Source organism: Cyclopterus lumpus, chromosome 10 (genome assembly GCF_009769545.1).
Source record: "Cyclopterus lumpus isolate fCycLum1 chromosome 10, fCycLum1.pri, whole genome shotgun sequence".
NCBI classification, from domain to species: Eukaryota; Metazoa; Chordata; class Actinopteri; order Perciformes; family Cyclopteridae; genus Cyclopterus; species Cyclopterus lumpus.
This window is the reverse complement of record NC_046975.1, coordinates 17,542,819-17,567,172: the sequence shown is the minus strand read 5'-3', so window position 1 is coordinate 17,567,172 and position 24,354 is coordinate 17,542,819. Positions and strand designations below refer to the sequence as shown.

The following is a 24,354-nucleotide window of genomic DNA, read 5'->3' as shown; positions in this document are numbered from 1 at the left end:
TCAAAAGAAAAGCATGCGTGCGAGTTTCATCGGCAACCAGAATTCAGGTGTGTTTGTGTCCCTAGTTTTCCTCTTCTTTGCCTCGACATGGCATACCAGCTGAGACCTGCTCCTTACAGAAAGGTCTGTTCTTATTCCACCGACTGAAGCAGAGGTAAGGAGGGACAGAATCGATTGGTGCGGGCCAAATTGAACCTGTGTCGAGCTGCAGGCAGCCACGAGATAAAGCCTCTGACGCTGTCTGCTGTGTTTATCATCAGGTGGCCTTTTCTGTGTGTGCTATACTGTGATTTTGACGTGTTAAGTCATAATATGGGAGCCACCATTCTTTGGAGGGGCTGCCAATAATAACACAGATGTTTCATGTCAGCCCATTATTGTTTCCAGCTTCCCCTGTATACTTTTCTTTTTTAACCTGGAGAAGCATCTTTTCTATGCCGCTTTGCCGTTGTGCTTTTTTTTGTTCATATTCAAGAGGCAAAGTTTTCAATGTGATGCTGTACATTTGTTTGCATTTGATTTGATTGTGGTCCTTTACTTGTCATTATGCTGGCCATGGCTCGCTTGCAGCTGTGAAGCCTAGGTCAAGAGAAGATATATGCTTTCCTTTTATATGGGAATTATGTAGTCAGAGCAGAGCAGAGCAGAGCCTGGTTTAACAAACATAATCATCCATTTTCTCATTGAACCATGCACGCCCAGCAGTACACTGAAACACTTTATTTTTCACTAAAGTAACATGTATTTTTGAGAGATACACATGATTAGATTTTGCTCCCACCAGAGAGCTAATCAACTCATAGCTGTCACCATAATACAGAAAAAGCCACTAGCCAGATGCTAGCTGGATTTAATGTATTGATTATGTTTTTATGACAACAGTGTGTGCTGAGCATGCCTCTGTCGATTTACCTTTTGACCAGTTCGCTCCGATACAAAAGACTTGTTCCGCATATATATTGACTGTCAGTTCAATACGAAATCGTATTACATGGAGTAGATAGGCCTTAGTCATCTGATTGTATTGAGGCCACAGCAGCAACATAGCTGTATTGCTCCTGCCCGTCCTCAGCCAAGGCTTCTCCCTCCATCAACAGAGATAGTTTGTCACTGTGAGTATAACACCTTGATAGAAGATACATACTGTGTTTTTGATCTGTCTTTCCTGGCTTGTGTGAACCTTGCTTGTGGTTTAGTCTAAAGAATTTCTGTGCTAAGATTGCCTGGCCTCCCAATAACTCTTGTTGTGAGCCACTACATATTCAGTGTAGTGTGCTATCTCTGTTTCACCAGTCGTTATCTGGGATGACCAGCTAAATACTGCCTACCTGTTCCCAGAGAAGGTGGGCAATAGCCTCGTAGCTAATCAGGCGGGCCATTAGCAGGAAATGACAATGACTAGTAATTTTATGGCCACATTAAAAGCTTTCCTCTTTTGGGAAGATGATGGTAATCCCCTCGTTCCCCCCTTGGGCTATGTTTCCAAACTGACTTAATCAAGTACAGAAAAGAATCATATCAGTGTTTCTTAGGCATGCAGAATATATCTTAAGAATGTGTTTGGATGTCAGCTATCTCATGGCCCATTGTACTGACATACACACCCACCCCTTGGTTTAACGGAAAATGGGTACCCAAAGCTAGACCCCCCTCTCTTCCTTCAGAAATGCTTAGAGAGAGTTCACTTCTGGAAGTAAATACAGCTTCAAGTCGTATCTGGGGAATGTCTGAATTTGACTGTGTAGATATGAAGTTGGATGGACATGAATCACAGGTCCCTGTTCAGACCCATGGTTGTCTGACAGGTTTTATAGCTTACTCTTGCCCCACTTTATCGTCACATGCTTAAGGGCTCTCTTTTGTACACCATTGGTGACAGCAGATAGTTGCTGTCACCAAAAAGAGAGCCCTTAAGGCGTAATAACAGTTGTGTGAAGTGATGAAGAGTTGTACACTGACATAGGCCTAAATTAAATTACTTGGTGATCCAATGGTGAACATCATTAAGGAAGAGGATCTTTTCACAACCTATCTTAACCAGGAGCCCTTTTGACCTCTTAGCAGGACATCATTTAACTCCTCATAATTCATATACTATTGAGAAACATTGTTTTAATGCAGTACAACACCAGGAAAAGCCACCTTTAATTACCCTCCAATAGAACGACGTCTCCAAGGATATGTTTCGCAAACATATTCCTAGTACATTAGAGGTTCAATTTTCATTTTCTTGGTGACCTATATTCATGGTGTAATATTGTACATTCAGGGCAATGACAGCTCTCAGCAAAGCCTAAAGCTGTTGGTTATTACAATAGGCTGATTGGCTGCAAGCTACAAACCCCCCTAAGTAATGGCTAAATGGGAGCACACATTGAAGCTGCCTTGGGCTACAAGATAACAGCACAAACACCCTGATTACTGTATGTCTTTTGCAGTTCTAGTTCACACATTGTCAGCCCTATGGCACTTAGCACCTGAAGCAGTCAACTCTTAACTGGCAACAGCCTCCTGTCTGTCCACAGTGCACTGAGTTTGCTGACATGTTGTCCTTTTTACCTGGTTTAAAAAAAAAAACTGAACTTTTAAAAACCAAACATTGAAAATACCTTTCAAGACATATCAGATGTACCATTTGGGTAAGCGGGGGCACACACATTTAGCACCTTCCACTTTTACTGGATGAAACTATTTTGACTTTTGAGTAAACTGAGTGAGAGTTTAGACACTTTCTCAAAAACTGCATGATTGGATGCAGATAGCTTAACCCTATTATGGTTGTTGAGCATCTTTCATGGAGGGTTTTTACTGAGGATTGCATATAAGCCTTAACTTACTGTTATCCACAGAATAAATCAGAATAACCCACCTGGTCCATGCAAAAACTGTTTGGATTTTTCATTTGTTCCTTGTGTGTTCAGTGGCTGTGGCGATTGAGATAGAATATAACTTGACTCAAAGCAAGAATCATGATGATTTTCCTTGTTATTGGTATAAAATGATCTCGTAAACTAGATACTAATGAAACAATCCTGTCGTACATATGTCTCTGAACACCAACTACAGGATTGCAGTTGCGAACCACAGTTGATAATGAGCAGCACACGAAAAAAAAGAAGTTTTGGCCCAGATATCAGCTGGAACCTAAGAAATATAACCCCTTGCCCTTGAGTCTTATCTGTCAATAGCCGATGGGTTCCAAAATTGCTGTGCTGTTTAAATGTAGTTATGGATAAGATGGAAACAATGTGATGTGTGCTTTGTTTGTTTGAAGCCCCCTGTATATGTACACTATTCTCCTGTAGAGTGTACTATACTGTAGGCCTCCTACAGCTGGTATAAATAACCGTTGTTCTCTAATGATGAATAATTGAGGAATGCAAGGGCATCCATTGTTAAGTAGTTTTGAATGGAATTTTATTGTCTTTCCATTAACTTAATTTAAAATTGATCTAAAAATACATTGGGGAGTTAGAGAACTCTTAAAGCTTATTGATACTGGCACTTCAAAGTCTAATTGTCCAATTTCATACGGCTACCCTATACTTCAGCATTTGTCATAACTAATCCTTTGTGTTCAGGGTGTAGATTGCCATGCGTCTCCTCCAGTTCTTTTAACTTATCGGTGGTAAATTGACTGCTCTATTCTACCTCAACGATTAATGAACTACCTAACAATTTGCTTAATGAACTACCTACCAATTTGCCTCTCATTAACACAACAATCGCACACCGAGAGCAGCGAATCAGTTTGTGTGGGCTTCAGTGGTTCTAGATATTTCCAAGCAGTCCAAATACTATCCAGGCCCAACGCAGCTTACCTTCTGAGATCGAGACGGGGGAGGTATGCTCGTGAGGTTGCGATGAGCCTACCTCTATCTGCAGAGACACCGAGGCGAACTAGTAGAAGTGGCATTAGTAACATTATCCCTCACTAGCTTCTGGCACCAAGGCAGTCTAGAAGCACTTCATATAAATGGTTTTGATATTGTTTTGATACTGAGTTGCTTCCCTGCAGTGGATGAAAAGTGTTTTTTCCAAGTATCAACTGGGCACGCACAAGAACCCTTTTTTTTTTTTTTACGTAAAAGATGTGCAATTGCGATAAAGTATGTTCTTTTCTATTTTTTGTGTGCGTGTAACCGTGCCCTTGTTCATCACAGCCTTCACTGCTGAAGTGCCTTTCAGTGTGCTTTTTTTGTACATTGATTAATGCGAGAGCCTGATTGTCTCATACGGTTCTGAGCAAATGACAATCAATTTCTCTGTTTTCACACGTCTATGTCTATGAGTCTCGGTCATGCTACATACATCACGTCCTGGATTGCTCCCTGCGCTATATTCAGCTACTGTCTATGGGAGGGGAGGGAGGGGCAGGGGGGTAAAAACAAGAAAATCAGCTAGTTAATTCATCTCTCAGCTCGAAAGTCTCATTACACCGCTGATGAGTTTAAGGATTGCCTGAGGTGGAAAGAGGCTGTGTTTATGGCTCCGCGATCGTGCGTGCCAAGTTTCCTCGTCTCATGTGGATGGAAGACAAAAGACATGCCGACACTCCGGGCAAATTAATACCAAACACATCCCTGCTTAAATACTTTGTGAGTGTACACTTATTTAAACATATGTTTCTTATGAGATGTTATGTCCTATGTCGTCTCTTTATGGTGGCTGCTAAATGAAGACAGATATGGTTGGTGGGAGAATTGATCTGACCTTTCTCGCTGTTTCAGGGATATGAATCTCTCCGCATCTACTTTATCAGTGTGATACAGGGACACAGGAACCCGAGTTCAGGCGGTTACATGTAGGTCGCAGCATAGCTAGCAGAAATGGAACGGGTAACATGCCTTTCATTTCTAGAAACTATTTTAAGTTGTTGAAACATATCTTATTTGATTTTCAAAATATGTACAGTCAATGTATTTAATTTACAAAATATTTTCTTTTAGAGTTAAGTTAAAGATGTAAAAATAAAAAAAAGGGTAATGCCAGATATGTTAGACACCAATCAGCCAGCAATGTGTGTTACATTTTATTCTTATCACAGGGTCACAGTTTGATTTGTGTTGATTGGTGTGGTGGCTGCTGGGTCATGCCTGTATGATTACTGTACATATTCTTACCGGATTTTTATGAAATGAGTTAAGACAAAGAGTTCTAAGAAATGAGTAACAAGTTGATGTTTGACAATGAAAATATCACTTTTCAAACAGATTGTCAGGTTGCAAGTATCAAAAGATGCCCATAAATGCCCCTCATGAGCATCTTCAACATCATCTATCAGGGTGGTATAAATAACCACTGGCACAGATTCCTGGTGAAAAATAGGTAAAGATTGAGTGGTATAGGTTGCTGGTATTTTAAAGAGAAAATATTGAGATTATATTAATTAGATATTTTTGAATCGCGAATTCGCAAAATAAAGTTGTGGTTATTGTGGAGTCAGTGAGTTTATCCAACACCCCTGGCTGTTTACTTCCTTGCATGCACATGCATGAGTTGCTATGGGTTAGGATGATGACATACCTTTGCTCCATTTATATTGAGGCTTCTTTAACTAAATATTTCATAAAGTATTCCTGCTGCCGCTGCCAAACTACCTTGTACCCAGTTCCACATCCTCTAGTCAGTGAGCCTATTTCGTGCCTTCAGTTACCTTCCCATCCCCTGGCATTCTGTTGTTAGGGAAACACCATAACCAGTCATCTGCGCTAGAAGATAAAACCAATATGCTGAGAGGATGTGACCTACCATCTGACAGATGCCTCTTCAGTATGACTGCTCAGCTTCAATCAAGAAGAGCCTGGTTGTCTTTTCTCCTCCAGCGAATATATAATTTCCTTCAAAATCTCATCAATAATCAGGGATGGGAATGGCAGCAATTGGCATGATTGCCAGAGTTCACAGAGCAATGCTATTGAAAATGTAGAGGATTATTTATTTAATTTAATTTAAATTGATTGAACAGGAAAAGCCTCATTGAGATTAAAAATCTCCTTTACAAGAGTGTCCTGGCCAAGACAACAGTAGCACATTAAACAAAGTTTCAGACATACAACATAAAACAGGGACAGACAATAATAAAAAAAAAGAGAGTAAAACCAAAACTAAAACCTTCCTGCAACTCTTTCAATCTCTTAAATCTGTCTGCATTGGATGGATGGTGTAAATCAAAACCTCAGTGTTGAACCACTGCAATGCTGGGTAGTGTGGTCGCTTGGGACACATGACGTGACATATATCAGCATAATGGATAGGGATTATAATATTCCTTTAGATGTCAGCATGCCTAAATATTTATTAAATCAAAGAAGGGCACGTTTGTGCTAGCTCTTTGAAGTCACGTTATGTTAGTGTTTATAATATTTATTCTTAGCTTTCCATTGTCTGTATCTGAATACATACATTAAAAGGAAAAGTTAAAGCTTTTGGGAAACATGCTTATTCCCTTTTTAGTCAGATGAGAAGAGTGAGAAATGTGTTCATGAGAAGTATCAAAATTAACATCAGAACAAAAACCTGATGTAGGCCCCTACAGTTACAATACTCATCAAAAGATAAAGAATCCACACAAAAAATGATTCACCCGAATGCATCATGACAAATGCTGAGTAATAACATATGTGGTGATTGGTTCATCAACAAAAGGAGGAAATAGGAAAGCACAGTCCTTGAGTCACCCACCCTCACACTCTTCTCATGAGTCATGCTCCCCCACACATTTGCAGATGGTAAAAATCTAATATCCAAAATATGTTCAGTGGTCCACCTGATTATTTGAATAGACACAGATTTCACAAAGTGAAATAGCTGAAGTGTTTTAGATGGAACTAATCCTAATGTATGCATCTGTTTGCTTTCAAGATCTTAGTTTTTAATCAAGAGCACGGTCAGAAGTTATATTTTAAAAGCAATCTTATCTATGAACTGTATAGAAAGAGTCAAACTCATCTGTCTCAACCAGATTTGTTTTAATGTTTCATTAATTATATATGTTGTATGTTTTGTGTAAATATACCCATGCAGTGTTTTCTCTGTGCGGCAACGATATCTCTCACAGAGGGAGCTCTTGAGCTATAAATGTGAACATAACAGACACCCACAAAGACAGGAGGGGAAAGGGACTGAGTCTGAGGAAAGGACAGAACAAAGAGTGACGAAGCTACAGGGTAAGACGGGGAAATCTGAGCAAGATGTTTTGGAAAAAGACTTACAATCAAGGCACCTGCTGTACCCCACTTAGTCCTGGCGAGCTGACCTCGGTGCTGCTGGAAATGAAAACCCAGTCAGTTTTCCACCGAGATTACTTGAAGAAAAAATAATGAAATTCCATAAGCATTACAAATAGCCTGTCTGTTAACGTCAAATGTATATATATATTTGATGTACTATATGACCAAAAGTTAGGGTGTCATAGGGAGTTGAACTTACCAGTACAGTTCAAGCCACTCCTGACCTCTTATTACGTAGAGAGATTGAATTAGAGTCGCTATAAATTACTGTATCATCATTATTATAAGAGGTCAACGCACTACTTGGAGTGGAACCATAACATGTTGCTTTAAATACACTGTACTTTTCAGTTTTTTAAATTATTAGTTCATTTTATTATATTTGACTCGTCCAAAGACAATACGTTTTTAATTAGTAAATAGACCTATAGATGATTGAATAATTGTCCTTGTTGTTTCCTTGTTGTAAACACTAGGGTCAACTTCAGGTCAGTTATGATAGATGAAGAGGGACAAGTTTTCATGAATACGGTATCACCCCAGTATTCCACAGAGAATTATCGCTCGACTGTGCAGTTCTTTTAATGGAACTTCTTTGCTGTTTTTAGTTGCTTTTTGGCCGACAAACTCTGCTCTACTCAACGATAAAGCTTATTAACCCACTGTGCGTTACGTACTCAGTACCAAACATCAGACAGACACAATTTGCCACTAAGTAGAGCATCTTTTTAGAGTTTCTCAAGAGCAAAACAGAGCTAAATGGCTCATTTCCATGTATCATGTGGCCAGCATGTAACTAAATATGGTTGTAGTTAACTGCTAACGCAGCTCTTTTCTTCTGAGTTAGCCTCAGCAACTGGATAACGTGACAAACAAAATGTCAGATGCCGTGATTATAGCTGCTACTACTGTCCCCAAGTGGCAAAACAACATCGATCATATGAACTTTGAGCTACGGCATAACATTAATAAATATGTGTCTCTTGCCAACAAAGAGCGTGGCATTTTTGTCAATCATGAATTATAATGTGGTAATAATAGTGACTATGCATTCATATAACAGAGTAGAAAACATTCATTAATATAAGTTCCACTAAATTGCTACGATAACTGAGCAAGTCTGTCCACCGCTGAGGGGCCCGGACTGCAAATGCCCGCTCACCTTTAGTGACAATTTGAGATTTTGGAAGCATTAGTACAACCTCGCTGGAGGATCTCAAGCACCGATCAGGCTTATAGGGAGTTAGGTCACAGATATAGGCAGGAGCCGGAGCATTCAAGGCTCTAAGAACAACCAGGTAAATCTTAAAATCAATTCTGACAGCTCTTTATTTTATTGCTCCTGCAAGGCAGACCCTGTAAACACTTTACACAAACCATATGTCCACTGCTGACGTCATGGCTGTACGCGAAAATTCAGCATATGGTTTTCTTGTCCTTTATATTCCCTTTAACAATTCCAAAGTGTGTCAGAATAAATTGGCCATGTTGTAAGAGAGAGAGAGTGTGTGTGTGTGTGTGTGTGTGTGTGTGTGTGTGTGTGTTTGTTAGCCTTAGTACTGCCCGATTATGACTAAAATGATAATCATGACTATGTTGATCAATATTAAGATCACTATTAAATATCACAATTCATTGATTTAAAGGTCAAAACATTTGTATTGCATTTTCTCCTTTAAATTTCACTTCCATGCCATGCTACATTCTTGCTAATTGTTTGTTTTAATTTATAGTATATTACTCCGCAGTGGGGTAGCCACGCAGTCGCATGACAGCTTCCCAAAAATGAAGCCAAACATTGTGATCGCCCCCCGGTGGCTGGTTCTTAGTTTAGAGAGCTTTCCGTGTGCGGAGCACCCACGTTTAAAATGTGGGAGGCCAAAATCATGATTATAATTCATATTAATTGGGCTGCATATACATTTTTGTTGTTATACCTTAATATAAATATGTAAAAACTGAAGTGTTGCTTAATTTTGTGGATTATTTATCCTTTTTTTAACTGATCTCTGGCCAATCAAGTAAGGGTCTGGGTCTCTTGGTTTTAGAGATGTCAAGGGGAGTGTCCCTCGGATGTGTCAGGTAAAATGTCGTCAGCTGTGTGACAAGGTGCAACTTTGAAGTTGTGAATGAGGTTGGAGTCATGAGTTAACCTCTGTTAGCGAATATGAGTGCCACACCCCCATCTCTGAGCATCTCTCCTGTGACACGAGTCACGACCTTTGCCTGCCTCCAGAAAGCAGTCTGGTTCGTGTTCGACTTTACAAGTCTGTTATTTACCTGCGTCGTTATGTTGAAATTAAATCTGTTTATATTTACTTGTTTACTGAAAGTTAATGTCTGCAGGATTGTATCAGTCATTTAGCCGCTAAGCTAAGTCATTAACAAACTGTAATTAATTAGTGTTTTTACTAGCGTGCGTGGCTTTTACAAAGATACCAGAGATTTGCATCTGTTAATTTACCTTGATGGGGGTAGAGCTGAGATTTTACTCAAAATATCCTCCAGCTGAGCCGTCTACTTCACCCGACATCTCACTCTTTCAACAACCCAGCCGGCACTAACAATGATGTACGTAAACAAGGCATCAGTATCTTTCATGCATCAAATACACCCCTCCCCTCCCCTCCCAGCCACCCAGTACACTCCTAACTCCTAACTTTCAGTTGTTTGTGTGACACCAGAACTGTATCATAACAACACCACGGAAAAATATAACTCGGAAATGAAAAATAACCATCTTCAAGTAAGTCCATGACAAGCATTTAGATGGTTGATTGTCAGAAGAGTGGAGGTAAACCATTGTGCCTCTGCGAGTTCCTGATTCTTTTTATTGCAGAGGGCAGACACTCGCATATAGCACCAGCACATCGCCCTGACTGATTTCCTCAGCCCTTCCTGGGGAATTGTCATCACCCCAGGTCAATGTCTAAACTTTCCCATGCATCAAAATATATTGTAATTGACTCTATTTGTAATTCCTCCAGAGATCTGGCACTGGGCTGCAGCTCTGATGGCTGCTGAAAGCAATAAAGTCTCACAGACATGACCCCCATTGTAAACAAGTCCTCCTTCCAGAGTGGGAGGTACAGTAAAGTGGTTTTTTTTTTGCTATTTGGCTCCAGCCCATACTTCCATTCAAATGTTCTAATTTCACAATTATGCAGTTCACATGTCAGGTTTTATTCTTCTTGGCTCATGTGCTTCAACTCCATTATAGATCTTACGGTTTTAAGATATTGGATGACCCGATGCAAAGTAGATTTCATTTATTATATGTATATATATATATATATTCAATTCAACTCATTTTGTATAGCCCAAAATCATTATAAATGAATACATTTATTATATATATATATAACATTATAAATGTGCCTCAGAGGGCTATATATGTATATGTATATAATAAACATAAATATATATGTTTTAACATCTATATTCTCTGGAACTTGAAAGACTAAAAGTGATGATATTACCATGACTACACTCCGGCAGCCAAACAGACTTAATACAACTGTTGATGAATAGTGTCCACCTGAGGACGAATTGTAATGACTTCGGTGATTATAATCAGAATGTAAATGTTTTCAGCGCTTTGTTTTCTGACCAAATGATGACGTTAGCATGGAGCTGAAAGTGCCGCTGTGCCAGCATTGGTACAGCATCAGAGCAGTTAACATATAACATATGTATCTATATAATATTATATTAGAGAACAATATTAATTACATATTGATTGATTGAAAAGCCTGGAGTGTGTGCTCCTTGCTGCAGTAGGCATTTGCAGATTGAACATAACATATTTTAACCTTATGGTTTTGCTCTACGGGGGACCATCAGTTCTAATCAGAAAACCAATCCTTCATTTGGATAACAGTTCTGTAACATGGAGGGTTTAAGGAAAATGCAAATTAAAAGAGGAACTAGAGCGAAAGTAAAAAGGATTTACCCTTTTATGTGGAAGCAATTAGTGCAACATTGATGGGAAATTGTGATCGTGTGGATTTGTGTCACCCGAATAAGATTAATTGCATTGTCTACCAACGACATTGTTTATTTACTGGTATGATTTAGGAATATAATTCTTCTATATGTGTGTGATTATTTATAAGGCAACATAAGTAGTGCATTTCATTATTTACAAATAGATAAGTCACTTGCTTTTTTATTTCCACTGCACTGGAAATCCAAAACGAGCTATTATAATTTGCTTGCAGCCTCATAACTGGACCATAATGTTTAATACAGTGCCACAAGGTCTCCTCCCTCTCTTTTGTTTATGCTGTCGATTAAATTCCCTCATTTGCCACTTTTCCCAGCCTGCTGTTTTTAAGATCACATGATCTGATGTAATCAGACAGAACAATGTGACTGCTTTGTCACAGCAACAATATCACGTTCACTCCTGCAACTGGAGCTGCTTTGATTCCTTCTGAAAGGGGAACACATAGAGTTGTGTTTATCTTGTTTGTTTCTTTCCTCTGATGTACTTTAGTCTGCCTCCCACTTCATATCCTATTCACTCTCAGGTGCCACCAACAGCTAAATGAAAAAGACAAAACGTGATTTGTATTGGGGAAAACATGTAATTCCTCATTTTAAATGGGGTGGGAGTATTTGAAATGACTCTAATTGGTCCAAAAAGGCTCTTTGAATCGACATACAGTGCATTATTGTCCTGGTATCATGCTGCTGATCAATAGTCAGTTTTGCCCCGATGTGATGAATATGCCCTTTGGCAGACATGTGTATCTGGTCATGTGTCGAGTCCCCTCAAGGTCGTTCCCTCGTTACACCCCGTGCTGTATATTCAAAGAGGCTGTGAGAGGAGGTCTGATGAAAAGATAACAAGCTAGAGCCAGATTACCTCTTCAAGGAAAGGTTTAAACATCTATACTCTCTGGAGCTTGAAAGACCTTTTACCTATATAGTGCTGATATTATCATGGCCACACTCTAGCAGCCAAACAGACTTAATTCAACTGAAGATAAATAGTGTCCACCTGAGGACGAATTGTAATGACTTTGGTGATTATAATCAGAATGTAAATGTTTTCAGTGCTTTGTTTTCTGACCAAATTATGACGTTAGCATGAAGCTGAAAGCGCCGCTGTGCCACCATCGGTACAGCATCAAAGCAGTTGGCAGGTCTCTGTTTTCCTTACTTTTGGTTGTTCCATTAACTTCTTAAGCAGTCAGTGTCTTAATTATGAAAGTCATAATGGCATAAATGCCCAGTGGTCAATTTAGGTCCTAATCCAACTTCACCCACGGACCTCCAGCAAGATTAGCGTTACAATATAACGTCCATGTGGAACAAAAACCTTTTTTATGTGGTCCACCACCATATTTATTTCATTATTAGATTTGTTTATAGGCTATTCTGAAAACATGATTAAATATTAAATATGGACATAATATGGGAGCCTTAACTTCCTCGTTTCCATCTGTGAAACAGCTGGTGAAAAAAAAAAAGTTTGCCTGGTTCGTTTTCCTCAACTTTTTCTCAGCACCTGTTTTACAGGTGGAACGACTGTTATCCCGGTAAATCATCTTTCACACGGTCATAAACACAGGAGAGACAACTGTTTAGATCCGTTTTAGAAAATGTATCATCAGATAATTGATTTTTTCCTGCACTTGCCGCTCAGGGCTTCGGTCTTTATTTATACATCTCTTCTGTGTCTGTTTGCCTTCCTCTCATGCTCATCTGCCTTTCTACACACCCACAAACATACACTTATTTGGCTAAAGTGATGAATGAATTCACGAACAACCTTCTCCTTTAGTTTTATGTTGCATTTGTCTTTGTTTTCACAAGTGTGTAGATTATTTAAAACTTGATCTTTTATTCTGCGTTGGCAGCAACACTCAAAATAAATCTTTATTTCCTTTGTAACCTTTGGTGGCATTGCAAGAGCAGTGGATGATAGATTGGCATTATTTGTCTATAAATAAAAATGAAAATTGCCCTCTTCTACAAATGATTGAATATAAAGTTGACATATTCACATTATAGCAGTTGATTTGGTATTGTGAGCTACACAGTATTTTTCCCTGGCAGTTTATTTGAAGGAAATGGAGCAAAGCTTAATGAATTATGCTTTGTCTGTCTTTTGTTCATGGAAATGAATAATGCATCGATGGCCAGCTTTACGGAGCTCATGTCAATAACTGAAAGGTATTGACCACAGATGAGCTTTTTTATGCTGTCTGTTATTCACACAAGTTCTCTTCTTGTCCTCCAAATTGCTTTTCTCTTTCTTGTCCTTTGTGTCCCCCATGCATCACTCAACCTCTGCAGTTATTCATTTTGCTTGACAAGAACGCCAACAAAAGTTTAGAAAACAAAGTTACAGTACTGGCTGGCTTAGAAACTTGAAGAGCGATATCTTTGGTGCCATTGAAAGATACTGGCAGGCCTTGCAGTCATTAGTATAATGTTACATGTTAAGTTTTTTTTGTATTAAGACCAACACATTATAAATACGTCAGTTTGTCGTTCCCATGTTAACAAATGTTGTCGTATTTGCTGTATCGTAGTCCCTTCATGGCTTCACCCTGATCCCATAAATGCCTTCCCTGGAACACCATCGTAGTTTACCTGTTTCTCTGGCTACCGTGAACAGTGTTAGAGACTAAATATAACCAACATACTATGACTCATGCCACAAGCAACTATCCAACGCCACAATGATTGTAGAAGACCTTTCTGTGGCTCAATGTCATTGTTTCGTCTCTTGCATCCATCCGTCCACCTATCATGACGTCTTTTTGCCATTACTGAGGCTGAGACCATAGTGACAAGAGCATGTGGATCTCAGAGGCCCTATCAGTGGTTGAACAGGCAGATAGTGTGGTTTTCTCACTGTGATCCCCAGGAGCAAGTTCTGTTAGATTTGAGGAGGAGGGACTGTCGGCTAGCTACAAAGTCTAATAATGACAGTGACCTCACCCCTTACTGTTATTGTATTTTTTTTCGAGACTGATCCCAGCTGGCAGTTTGTGTGCATCTGTTGAATGTGTGCTTTCCAGTGGGAATGCTCTTTAGATACCTTTGTATTCAGGTTGAAGGTTGTTTCAGTGTGCCTGGGGTGCATGTCTACAATCGTGTCATTCAATCTCATTGTCGGGAAAAGAGGGGGGGCGGGGAAGCAAATCTAAGCTATGGAATTGATGTAAAGCAAGACAAGGTTGACCCTTATGTCATTGATGCCATATCTCTTGACAGTTTGTCCATTACCCGACTCCTCACTCCCTCAGCACTTCAATTACACTCTAGTTGATGGGCTAACCTTGCAGATGGGGGACTAGTGTAGAATAAATGACATAAGTTGGTGAAGAGAGTTGTACTTTTTGGGCCTTACCTTGGTTATCAATTAGTGTCTGCAGTAAATCACAATGACCAGCTGTGCAAAGGGATGGACCTTTGGCTGTGAGTGCATGATACAAAATTCCCTCTTGTGATGATTGGACAATGGTCGGATCATCACAATCATATATATGATATATTCAATCATTTTATTCACTAACATATGTCACTTAGACACCAGGGATTTCAAATACAAGTCAAAGCAAGATCCCTCTTCACTAGCACTGATCAATGGACTACATCATTCATACAGGAGGGCATGTTTATGTTTTCTTTTTTTTTACTTCTGCCAAGACAGTTTTACATGTGATTGTCTCCACCCACAGGTTTGCTTATCTGTTTGTTTTACACCAACATGCTGGACTGGGATTTAATGTTTCTTTGCATATTAACAATCTTAGGAGGAATAATCCCATTGGTTCCGTGACCCTGCCACCTTTCCTTTTGTGCAGGCCCAAACTTCAAGTTTCAGATGAATGTAGCTTCCAACTCAAAGTGGAAAATAAACCCACTAATAGTACATTGCAGTATAATGTTGGCTTTGCACGTAAGGCTTGAAAAAATTGTCTTGTCAGTGATCTGCCCTCTTTACTTTCTTGTTTGTCTTGTCTTGTTCCTTAAACGCCAACGGATTTAGTTGTAAAAGAATATCAAAAGGCAATATAAATGGAAAATACAATACCTTTTATAAAATATAATACATTTTCTGTTATACATTAATACAAACACAAGATCTCCAAATTAAGTTCTCTATTTACTGAATTCCGTCAATATCTTACTTAATTGATGCATTGCCTGCGATGAATGAAATGTAAGCTGGTAATTTGAATATATTTACATCTTGAATTAGATCAAGGAAAACGTTTTAGACTTTCTGACTGTTCTGACTGTTCCTTTTCCGTCTCCGTTTTTTAAAGACCTATATACTGTGTGTGTGTGTGTGTGTGCGCGCAAGTGATGATTTGTGTGTGTGTCAATAAGACTAAACCCTGAACAGCAACCGAAAGCATGGTGCTGCATCCATGCTCCTGTCCCGTCTGATCCCCTAAGACACTGCTCACTGTTTGAAGTCTCCACTTGAAAGGCCTGATCTGAATACTGTGGATTCCAAAGCAACTCTGCAAGCAGTGATTACAGACTGATTAATGAGCCGCACGCACTGTACAGACACGTTTTCACACATGCCTGCGTTCTAGGCCACACACAAATGGACTATGCAGGAGTCAGTATGTCACGACATTTAGTCTAACTTAGTCATAGGTTCTTTTAATATCTAAACTTCAACAAGGCATCTATGTTTTGTTTTGGACATTCATCCTTTTTGGAAGCCTGTCAACGAGCCCAGTGTGTCTTAATTGTGGTTAATTTATTATGTGTATTTTCTTTCATTTTTCCCACAGTGCCGGCTGAGATCTTAAACAGCAGTTTGGCCACCATGGAACGGCACATCCAGAGGCTTGAGAACGACATCAAGAACTTCCCCAAGACGGATGACCAACAAGATAAGTTTGTGGAAAAGATGATGATATCCTTTTTTATGGTGGTCATACCTTGAATAGTTTTAGACTTAGAATTGCTCCACGAAAGCACACGTATGCTGGCGCATTAAGGCATTGTATGCATAATTTTGTGGACAGCAGCGGCAAACAAGCGTGTTGTTTGTGCTCTACCTGGCAGTGGTAAGCAGTTTGAGTCATTTGGTGTGATAGGTGGCACCCAAGAGAATGTAGGGAATGGATCTGGCTGCCTTGCTATGAGATTTTGATCCGATCTCCCCCTTCTCTCCTCCCTGTGTCCCAAGAGTGAAATCCTGCCCGTGGCTATTTTTACCGCACTCTGCCACCGCTGCCTGTCCCCTGGGAGACTCTAATAGGGGCTCTAGCCCCTCACACCAACTTATCGCCTATCCCTGATTTCATCTCCTGACCGGCCACGAGTCTCTCCACACAACCGTCCATGCACTATCTCTTGTGGCACCTCTCCTGTTTCGATAACAAAGTGTTTCACTTAAAGCCGAGCGTCTCTGCTCTCAAATTGAATTAGCCATGTCTCTGCACTTTCTTGAATGCCCTTTCTGAGAGGAAAGGTCCTCACTGTATAGGTTTGATCAATGGTGGAAATCAAGTTTGTTGTCAATACCCTCAGCTAGGGTGCCTTTCATGGGGGGGAACAAAACAGTAAAGCGGTCAGCAGTGTCTTCTTTGCGCGTCTCTGGCATTATTAAGAAAAGAAAAGAATTACTCCAGTAATTTAACAACCGAGGAGGTGTATCCATATGCTAGGCGCCCTCGCGTAATATGGAAGTCAACCTGATTTTTTGCTTCCCTTTAATCAAAGATTTATTAAGGCTGAGTTTGCACATTGGGTGGTTTAAGAGTAATAGCCTTCTAACACATTAACAATCTGCTCCCAGTCAAAGAAGGGCACTTAAATTTGTGTAATTAAAAAAAAAAAACTGAAGCAGAGACCTCCCTGGCGGCAGCTCGGAGGCAGAGCAGGCAGGCAAGAAAGCTACTCTGCTCCCCAATGTCAGTATTGATTCCCAGGCTCCTCCGAGAACTAGAGGCTTGAGCGAGAGGAAATGGAGAAGTGAAGATATACTGCAGCATGGCTCTCCCTCACTGTCTGGAGTTCCTCCCCAGAGAGTGAGAGAGAAGCTGGCTGGCCGTGACCTGAAACACCCCACTTCCTCCCGCTTTCGCCCAACTTCCTCCCCCTTTCGCCCCATCTCACCTGATCGAGTGTTGGTGCTCGGGAAGGAGGCTTAAGATGATTTAATGAGATCTATTTTGGTTACTGCCTTATTTAAATAATCCACAAGTAGGAAAGCACTGACAAGCATATATATTTCATTCTCCATCTGCGCTGTTTTCCACTTTGGAGTGTTTTTGTCATGATTAGTAGTTTCCCATCCCTTGATTTTTCGAGTGGCAGAATTACTTTAGTTTTTTCAAATATATACATATTTTCAAATCGTGATTTTTACTGTTACATTTTGTGGGGATACAGGCACATCGAGGCACAGGAAGGATTCAAACTATAAAAAGTGCACGCTCGTTTGTTCTCACTATGCGGTGTTTTATCTGGATTTCATCTCCTGTTTATAATCCGGTGAAATAATTGTATAATAATGTCATCATAACAAGGCTTGCTTCCACTCTGTGCTAGTGAGTATTCTGGTCCCATGTAGTATGAAACAGTTCTATTTTCCATCCAAGTTTGCTTTGTCTTGATGTTCATACTACAATGCATAATAATAGGACACTAGAAGTCTGCAATCGCATTTTCCTCAGTGCCTTTGGAGTAGCTATGCATCTGTTTGTTACACCAGGACATTTGTGTTTGTGTATATATACAAGTGTGTGTCTCAACTTAACCCACTTTTCTGAAGTCTGTCACCAAGGACAATATTTTCTCCTGCCTTAAACCTCCCAAGACATTCAAATCCGGGCTGTTTTCGTGCAAGAGATAGAAAGCCCAGGCTGTGCTTGATTTGCTGAGGTTTTTAGTACCAGTGTTTGCAATGAGCTTAGGTAGCACTCTAATCTGTGTTGCACAGCAAAATGTCGGAACAATGACAGTGTGAAATACAATGCTGTATATTTTTGGTTGACATTTCCTTTGGTACACATACGATAGCAGAGTCAAGGTAATCATACCTCTTTAAACTTTTCCCTGGGATTAAAAAAAGGATATTGGTTCCTTGAAGCATGACAGATGGAAGAACAACAACAGCTAAAAAGTCATGCATTTGATGCTTGAGCAACCCTGAAAAAGTTAAGTGAAGCTCTCTTGTCTCATCTGCTGGGCACTGTGATGAATGAGTCTGTGTGTGTGTGTGTGTGTGTGTGTGTGTGTGTGTGTGTGTGTGTGTGTGTGTGTGCGTGCGTGCGTGTGTGTTCGTGCGTGCGTGTGTGTTCGTGCGCGTGCGCGTGCGTGTTAGAGAGAAAGGGAAAAAGAGTAATTTACAGTGTAGGTGAGTACGTGCGCCTCTATTTCACTGTGACACTTGTGAGCTTTTTGCCTGAGATTAATTTCAAGAGGCCATGGTCACTGCAGGGTATTTTAAATGTAATATGTGCCCAAAAGCAGCATAGTTTTAATTAAACCTTCAACAATAAATTATGTTTTGTCTTTGCCCCACCACGCATGATTAGTGTCCCTAATTTGTTTAGGCTTTAGAATTTTCAAGTTTTTTGCCCATTAAAAAGTCAGATTTATGTCTGGCACAAACAATTTGTGAGAATCTGTCATCTTTATCAGTCATCGGATATGTTTACCTTTCAGACAAAATCGTTCCACAAAATAATATGACAACAACTGTGCAGCAGCAGATCAGTAGCAGTTATGAAATATTAAAATCTAGAAATATGAGAGGAGAAGATACAGAAAGAAAGAAGTATGGAATGAAAGGAAGAAAGTGGTGAAGAGCTTAGTGGAAGCACTTCATTTGGCTTTATTGATACATTTTTCTCTTTCCATTACTGTAATGTATGCAAATGACTGAATGGGGTGTTTGTTCAGCAGTTTAGTGATCTCTATCTGTCAGAAGTAATGGGAGCCCACAAAGGCTGTAGAGTTGAGGCACAAGGCCCCAGAGAGCCCTATATCACCAGAGAGGCTATGGCTAACACACACACACACACAGACACACAAACACACACACACACACACACACACACACACACACTCACACACACATTTCCAGTTCCTGCTGGATATGATAGAGTAGCCCTGGGGGCTTAGAGCAGGACTCTGCATACTGGAATATTAATAGTAGAGAGGTGGCTTGATGGGGATGATGAAAGACCGGACTGAACCGTGGGTGCCTGGACATGTCCAATGCATCTCCCCCACTGTACTCAATGCCTTAACCCAACCCACTGATATTTCGCTTAACCTTTTATTTCCCAGTAGGTCAGAGTCAGACCACATCATTCTCTCTAATTCCAATACATTAAGTGACAAGGAGCTGTCTTCTGGGGCCAGCTTCATGAGGAAATGTTAGTCTTAATTTTGTCTCTCAGCATAATCTAATGCAAGTAGGACAGTTTCACACAAATCAAAACTTAGCCTGAGGGTTAGCCACCCTATTTCCTCCTGCTAACACCATAGCTAAGAGTTGAGGTTAAATGGTAACAATCAGTGACACCTGCTGACATGAAAAGAGGAACTATTGTGATTTGTGGATGCTAGCAGCTCATCTTTAAAATGTTCCTGTAGATCTTTTCTTGTTGAGTATTTTTTATTTGTTTTACAATTTCCTATTTCTTACATGCCCTGTGCATGTATGTAGTATAGTTACACAGTCATTGAATCCCCCCCAGTAAAATAATAATCAACAGCTACCAGGACGAGTGAATGGATCGGAGTGGCTTGAAGCCATTGCACATGACCAACTGATGAGCTTAGATATGTGATAGCTATGTATCTAAAGTATATTCGTTAAATCCAAGTAACAGTCTAGGTGTGTATTTGGGAAACGGCCTTCTTACCCAAGAGGGAGGGGAATAATTCCAACTCTGAGCAAGTCGATCATATTGACGTCTTCCTTCAGCCTGATTTAGTCCACACATCAAAGAAAGAGATTCACCACAATGTGTTAATGGATGGCCTTTGTCCAAGAGCAACAGCTGTAGACCATGTTGGCTCGAGGCTGGGTTTGTGTACAGGTGTACACAGCATTCTCTTGTTTCGGCACCAGGCACTTAAGGTTAAATAAATGGTTGTTAGTGAAACAATAGTTCTATTTAGCAGGCTGCTGAGTTTAAACTGCGAAAACATCCCCTGCTTCTGGCATGTTTTGTCTGGAGAAGCACAGTGTTGTTCGGAGAAGGTATTCCTCTTTATCATACCTTTATGTGGTTGAATGAGAGGTAAGTCGGATTATTTACAGAATGCTCATGTTTATTTCTGAATGTTTGTGGATTAGAAAACTGGGTTAAATCATGCTAGTGGCACTTTCAGTTGCACATTATAATGTTTAAAGCACAAGTACACAAACACCCACCCCCTTGCCACACACAGGATTTCTGTCTTAATCACCACCTTCCTTTAAGCCCCCACCCCCTCCACCCCAACCTGCAACGCAGTGTTTTCCTTCTCTAATGAAATTCACTGTGTGGCTAATTAACTGAAGCACAGATAAACCACACAGCCTTTTAATTATCAAAAATCAGAAGAAACCAGTGTAAATAAGTAAAGGTGCATAAAGCATACTATTTGGCTGCCTGAATACTGTGTCTGTATCTCTCCCCTCAATATGAATGTCTATCCTTGTATAAAGCAACAAATATTCATCTTTCATGTTGCATTCTTTATGGCAGAGGGGGTATTACAATTTTAATTAACACATTTTTAATAAAAAAGAAAGAAAAAAAACATTTGCTAAAACTCAAATGATATTTATAATTATGTTTTTGCAAAGAAATAGCCTGAAATGTAAATACAAAAAAGGGTTTTTGATTATGCTGCTGTCTTGTATCCAATGCTGTCGTATTACCTTTGATGACAATTATAGAAAGCACCACATTTGTATGGACTTTTTAATAACCTTGAGTAAGGCATGAACTGGCATTAATGCAGACTTCCTGCACGGTCCATTAAATGTACTTTCCGAAGCACAAACACTATGACCAACATTTGTATTTACAGCTTGAGAAACCTTCGCTTAACCCACTGTACTCAGTATTAACTATTATACAGTACGCTGCGATTCATACAGTTCAACACCCTCACTGCTCCATTGCAGGATACAGGTTGCAATTTTGTAATGTCAGTTAACTTCCTCATTATGGCTACACTAATATTTATTTTCAATTTAGCTTTAACTTTTTTTTATTGTATTTTTCAATTAATCCAATAATTGTTTGGCCCAAGAAGCAAATGTATTCACGATATTATAATACCATCTGTATCTCATTAATTTATTTTCTATTCTGTATTCATTGTTGCACCTAATCCAGATTAATACTAAAAAGGACAGACAAAGGTGTGTAAGGTGGAACCATCTAATGTTTGTCAGTTATGTTTGATAAATTATTTTTATTTTAATGAAATAATGAATCTATTATTAAATTAGTGGCCAGTCAATTAATTACCAATCATTTCAGCTCTACAAATCATTGTGTAAAATATTATCGCACAAATCAGGGTAGAACTAAATGAACAGATCCCTGAACCTTATCCATAGATTTAAATGTATTACTTCACAACCTCTTGACACTTTTAAGGCAAAGATATGAATAAAACATATTGAATTGCAGCTCCAGCACATAATGCCGCTGCACATGACATACCGTATTCAAACTACAACTCTTCACAAAGATCTTTGAATTTGGCTCAGACAGCTCTGCCTCTCAGAGCAGAATTATATATGAGACACATCAGCCTTGTATCAAAGTCTGATGAACCCCCTCCAAAAATGTTTTTTTAGATATTTCACAGAATACATGTACTGTACAAAAAAAATATCATGTTGCCATCGCCTTGTCTGTCGACCGTCGTGTTCACCCCCAGACAGAAGACCACATTGGTGCCCTCTGGTCATATGAGTGAATTCCCTAGAAGTTTGCCAATCAGTATCTTGTTAGGCTGTGACACTTGGCCTGATGTGGCAGCTCCATTAACCAGTAGAGTAAGCTTGCTGACAAGCTGCCTAGACTAGAGCTCCCAGGGGCAGGAGGGGCTGTGCTGTTGGAGTGCAGGAGGTACACCAATGATGTACACTGGATCTAGCCCTTTGCTCCTGAGTGAACAACTGTCATATTCCACTTATAAAGCCTCCATGCCCTGCCAGTCTTGGAGGGTGTCCTTTGGGATCTACTGGGTCCTGTCGGGATCCAGGGCTGCTCCCCAGCAATCGAAAAGTCCTGCTTACACACACCGTCTGCATTCATTCGTATACTTCCTGTGTACGGTTGGTATACAGTATACAGGGTCACGAAATAATATGCAGCAGAAAGAGAGGAATAATGTATGTTACAGGCTATAGTATTTCAAATAGGAAATTATTTTAGTTAATCTCTTTTATCTCCATGTCTCCATGTGTTGCTCTGCTGCTTAGTCCCTGTGGGCCCAGGTCTCCACTGATTATTTCTGCTCTACAGAAAGTCGGGCTAAGGACCCAGTGGCAGCACCAACAATCTGCACCTCATTACTTCCCCAAAAGGCCTAAGCTTAGTGCAGGGTAATAGACAGAAGCCTAGCCGCCCTCATTTGTCATGGGCTCCTGGGTTTGATGCAAAGCCCCCCTTGAGCACTTGTTGCCGAGCTCTAATCCTGCAGTAGACACCATCCACGCTTCTCTGCTTAGCCATCCCCACTCCACCGTCATGGCTCATGATTTCACTTTCATTTGATGTTTTAATGAAATCCCTGAGTCTCAGTTGAATGGCAGGCCTATTGTTGGCAAATTATTCTATCAAATGCAAGTGGAAGGGAAACGTGACTGGAGTTATTTGTGAATATGAGCCACCAAGCATTTAGGGTGTTTTTCAGGATCTGAATCCACAATAGAATGTGGTTGGAGTAGAATAACGCAGGTTGACCTGCAGGGAAAAAAGTATTCCCACCAAATGGCACATAGAAGGCTGTTTTCATGTGCTTAATAGCCCACTGCGTTATCCATTCAGGTAATTGTTAAATGAGTCGGGTGAAATTTACTTAAAGCTAGTAGATAGTGTACAGAGCACATATTTATACAATGGCTGATATTTATTCCTGTACAGACCAGTATAATACCTCGTAGCACCATTTATTATCCCTTACTGCAAATAATTGCGATGGGGCAGCACCCAAATGGCTGGGGAAAGCTCCTTGATAAAAAGGCCTGAGTATCATTAGCTGAAGTTGCTGTGTACGCCAGTTGAAAGCCTCTCCAAAATGTAAATCAAACTAATGCCCAAACACGTCCTCTCCTCTCCCCACAGTAATGTTATTCTTTTCTTACTGATGCTGTCGAGGGAATTCGGTGTTGTTCTGCTGTTTGCTACCGGGCTCTCTGTTGATTTCTAACTGTGCTACCGCAGTGGCTATCCTTCCTCCCCCTGACAGGACCCAGCGATCACTGTGTCTGCACGTCTACGGCCCATCTCTCCTGCAGTCCGCTCATATATTCGGGTCCCAACAAGCGATTAGCTGAAGTTATTGAGTGCATTTGCACGCTTAGGGGCAATTAGGCGCTTCATTATGCAAATAAAGTGCACTAATTACCTTACATTTGCTAATTGAATATAAGATACTCTATATGGTCGGCATTAGGGTTGACTACGTCAAAGAGACGTAGCCTTCAGCAGTTTAGGGCATGTACTTGTGAATAAATGAATGACAGCAAATAACACAGTGGACCAGTTCTCCAGCATGTCGCTGTGTACTCAGCTTCGCAAATTTGAGGCACAATGGAAAAGTCGAAGGAGAAAGAGATCTCTAATTAAAATGAATCTGTGACAGTCAGAAACACTAACAGTTACAAACGGCAATCTGATGGTAGTCAACAGGGGATTCTCCAGTAATTGGCAAAATGAGGCTCATCAATCACACAGAGGGGGAATGCTGCACAGACAGTATCCTGACAGAGACACCCACTGTTGGGGGAGCAGCATGACGTGTGTCTTAGGGACAGAGTCATGGAGAGAAGGAATAGTTTCTCTCTCTCTCTCCCTCTTTGTCTCTCTTTCTTTCTCTCTCTCTATCTCCCGATCTGTCTCTCTCTCTCTTTCTCTCCCTCTGCATCCATCCCCCCGACTCT

At 40.2% G+C, this 24,354-nt stretch overlaps 1 protein-coding gene across 1 annotated transcript in view; it reads left to right on the top strand.

Annotated features, from left to right (window-relative positions):
• diaph2 (diaphanous-related formin 2) overlaps nt 1–24,354 on the top strand; it is a 347,468-nt gene that overhangs the window by 237,508 nt on the left and 85,606 nt on the right. The window contains 1 exon segment of the mRNA XM_034542988.1: nt 16,007–16,131. Within this exon segment, the coding sequence (XP_034398879.1) occupies nt 16,007–16,131 (125 nt within the window).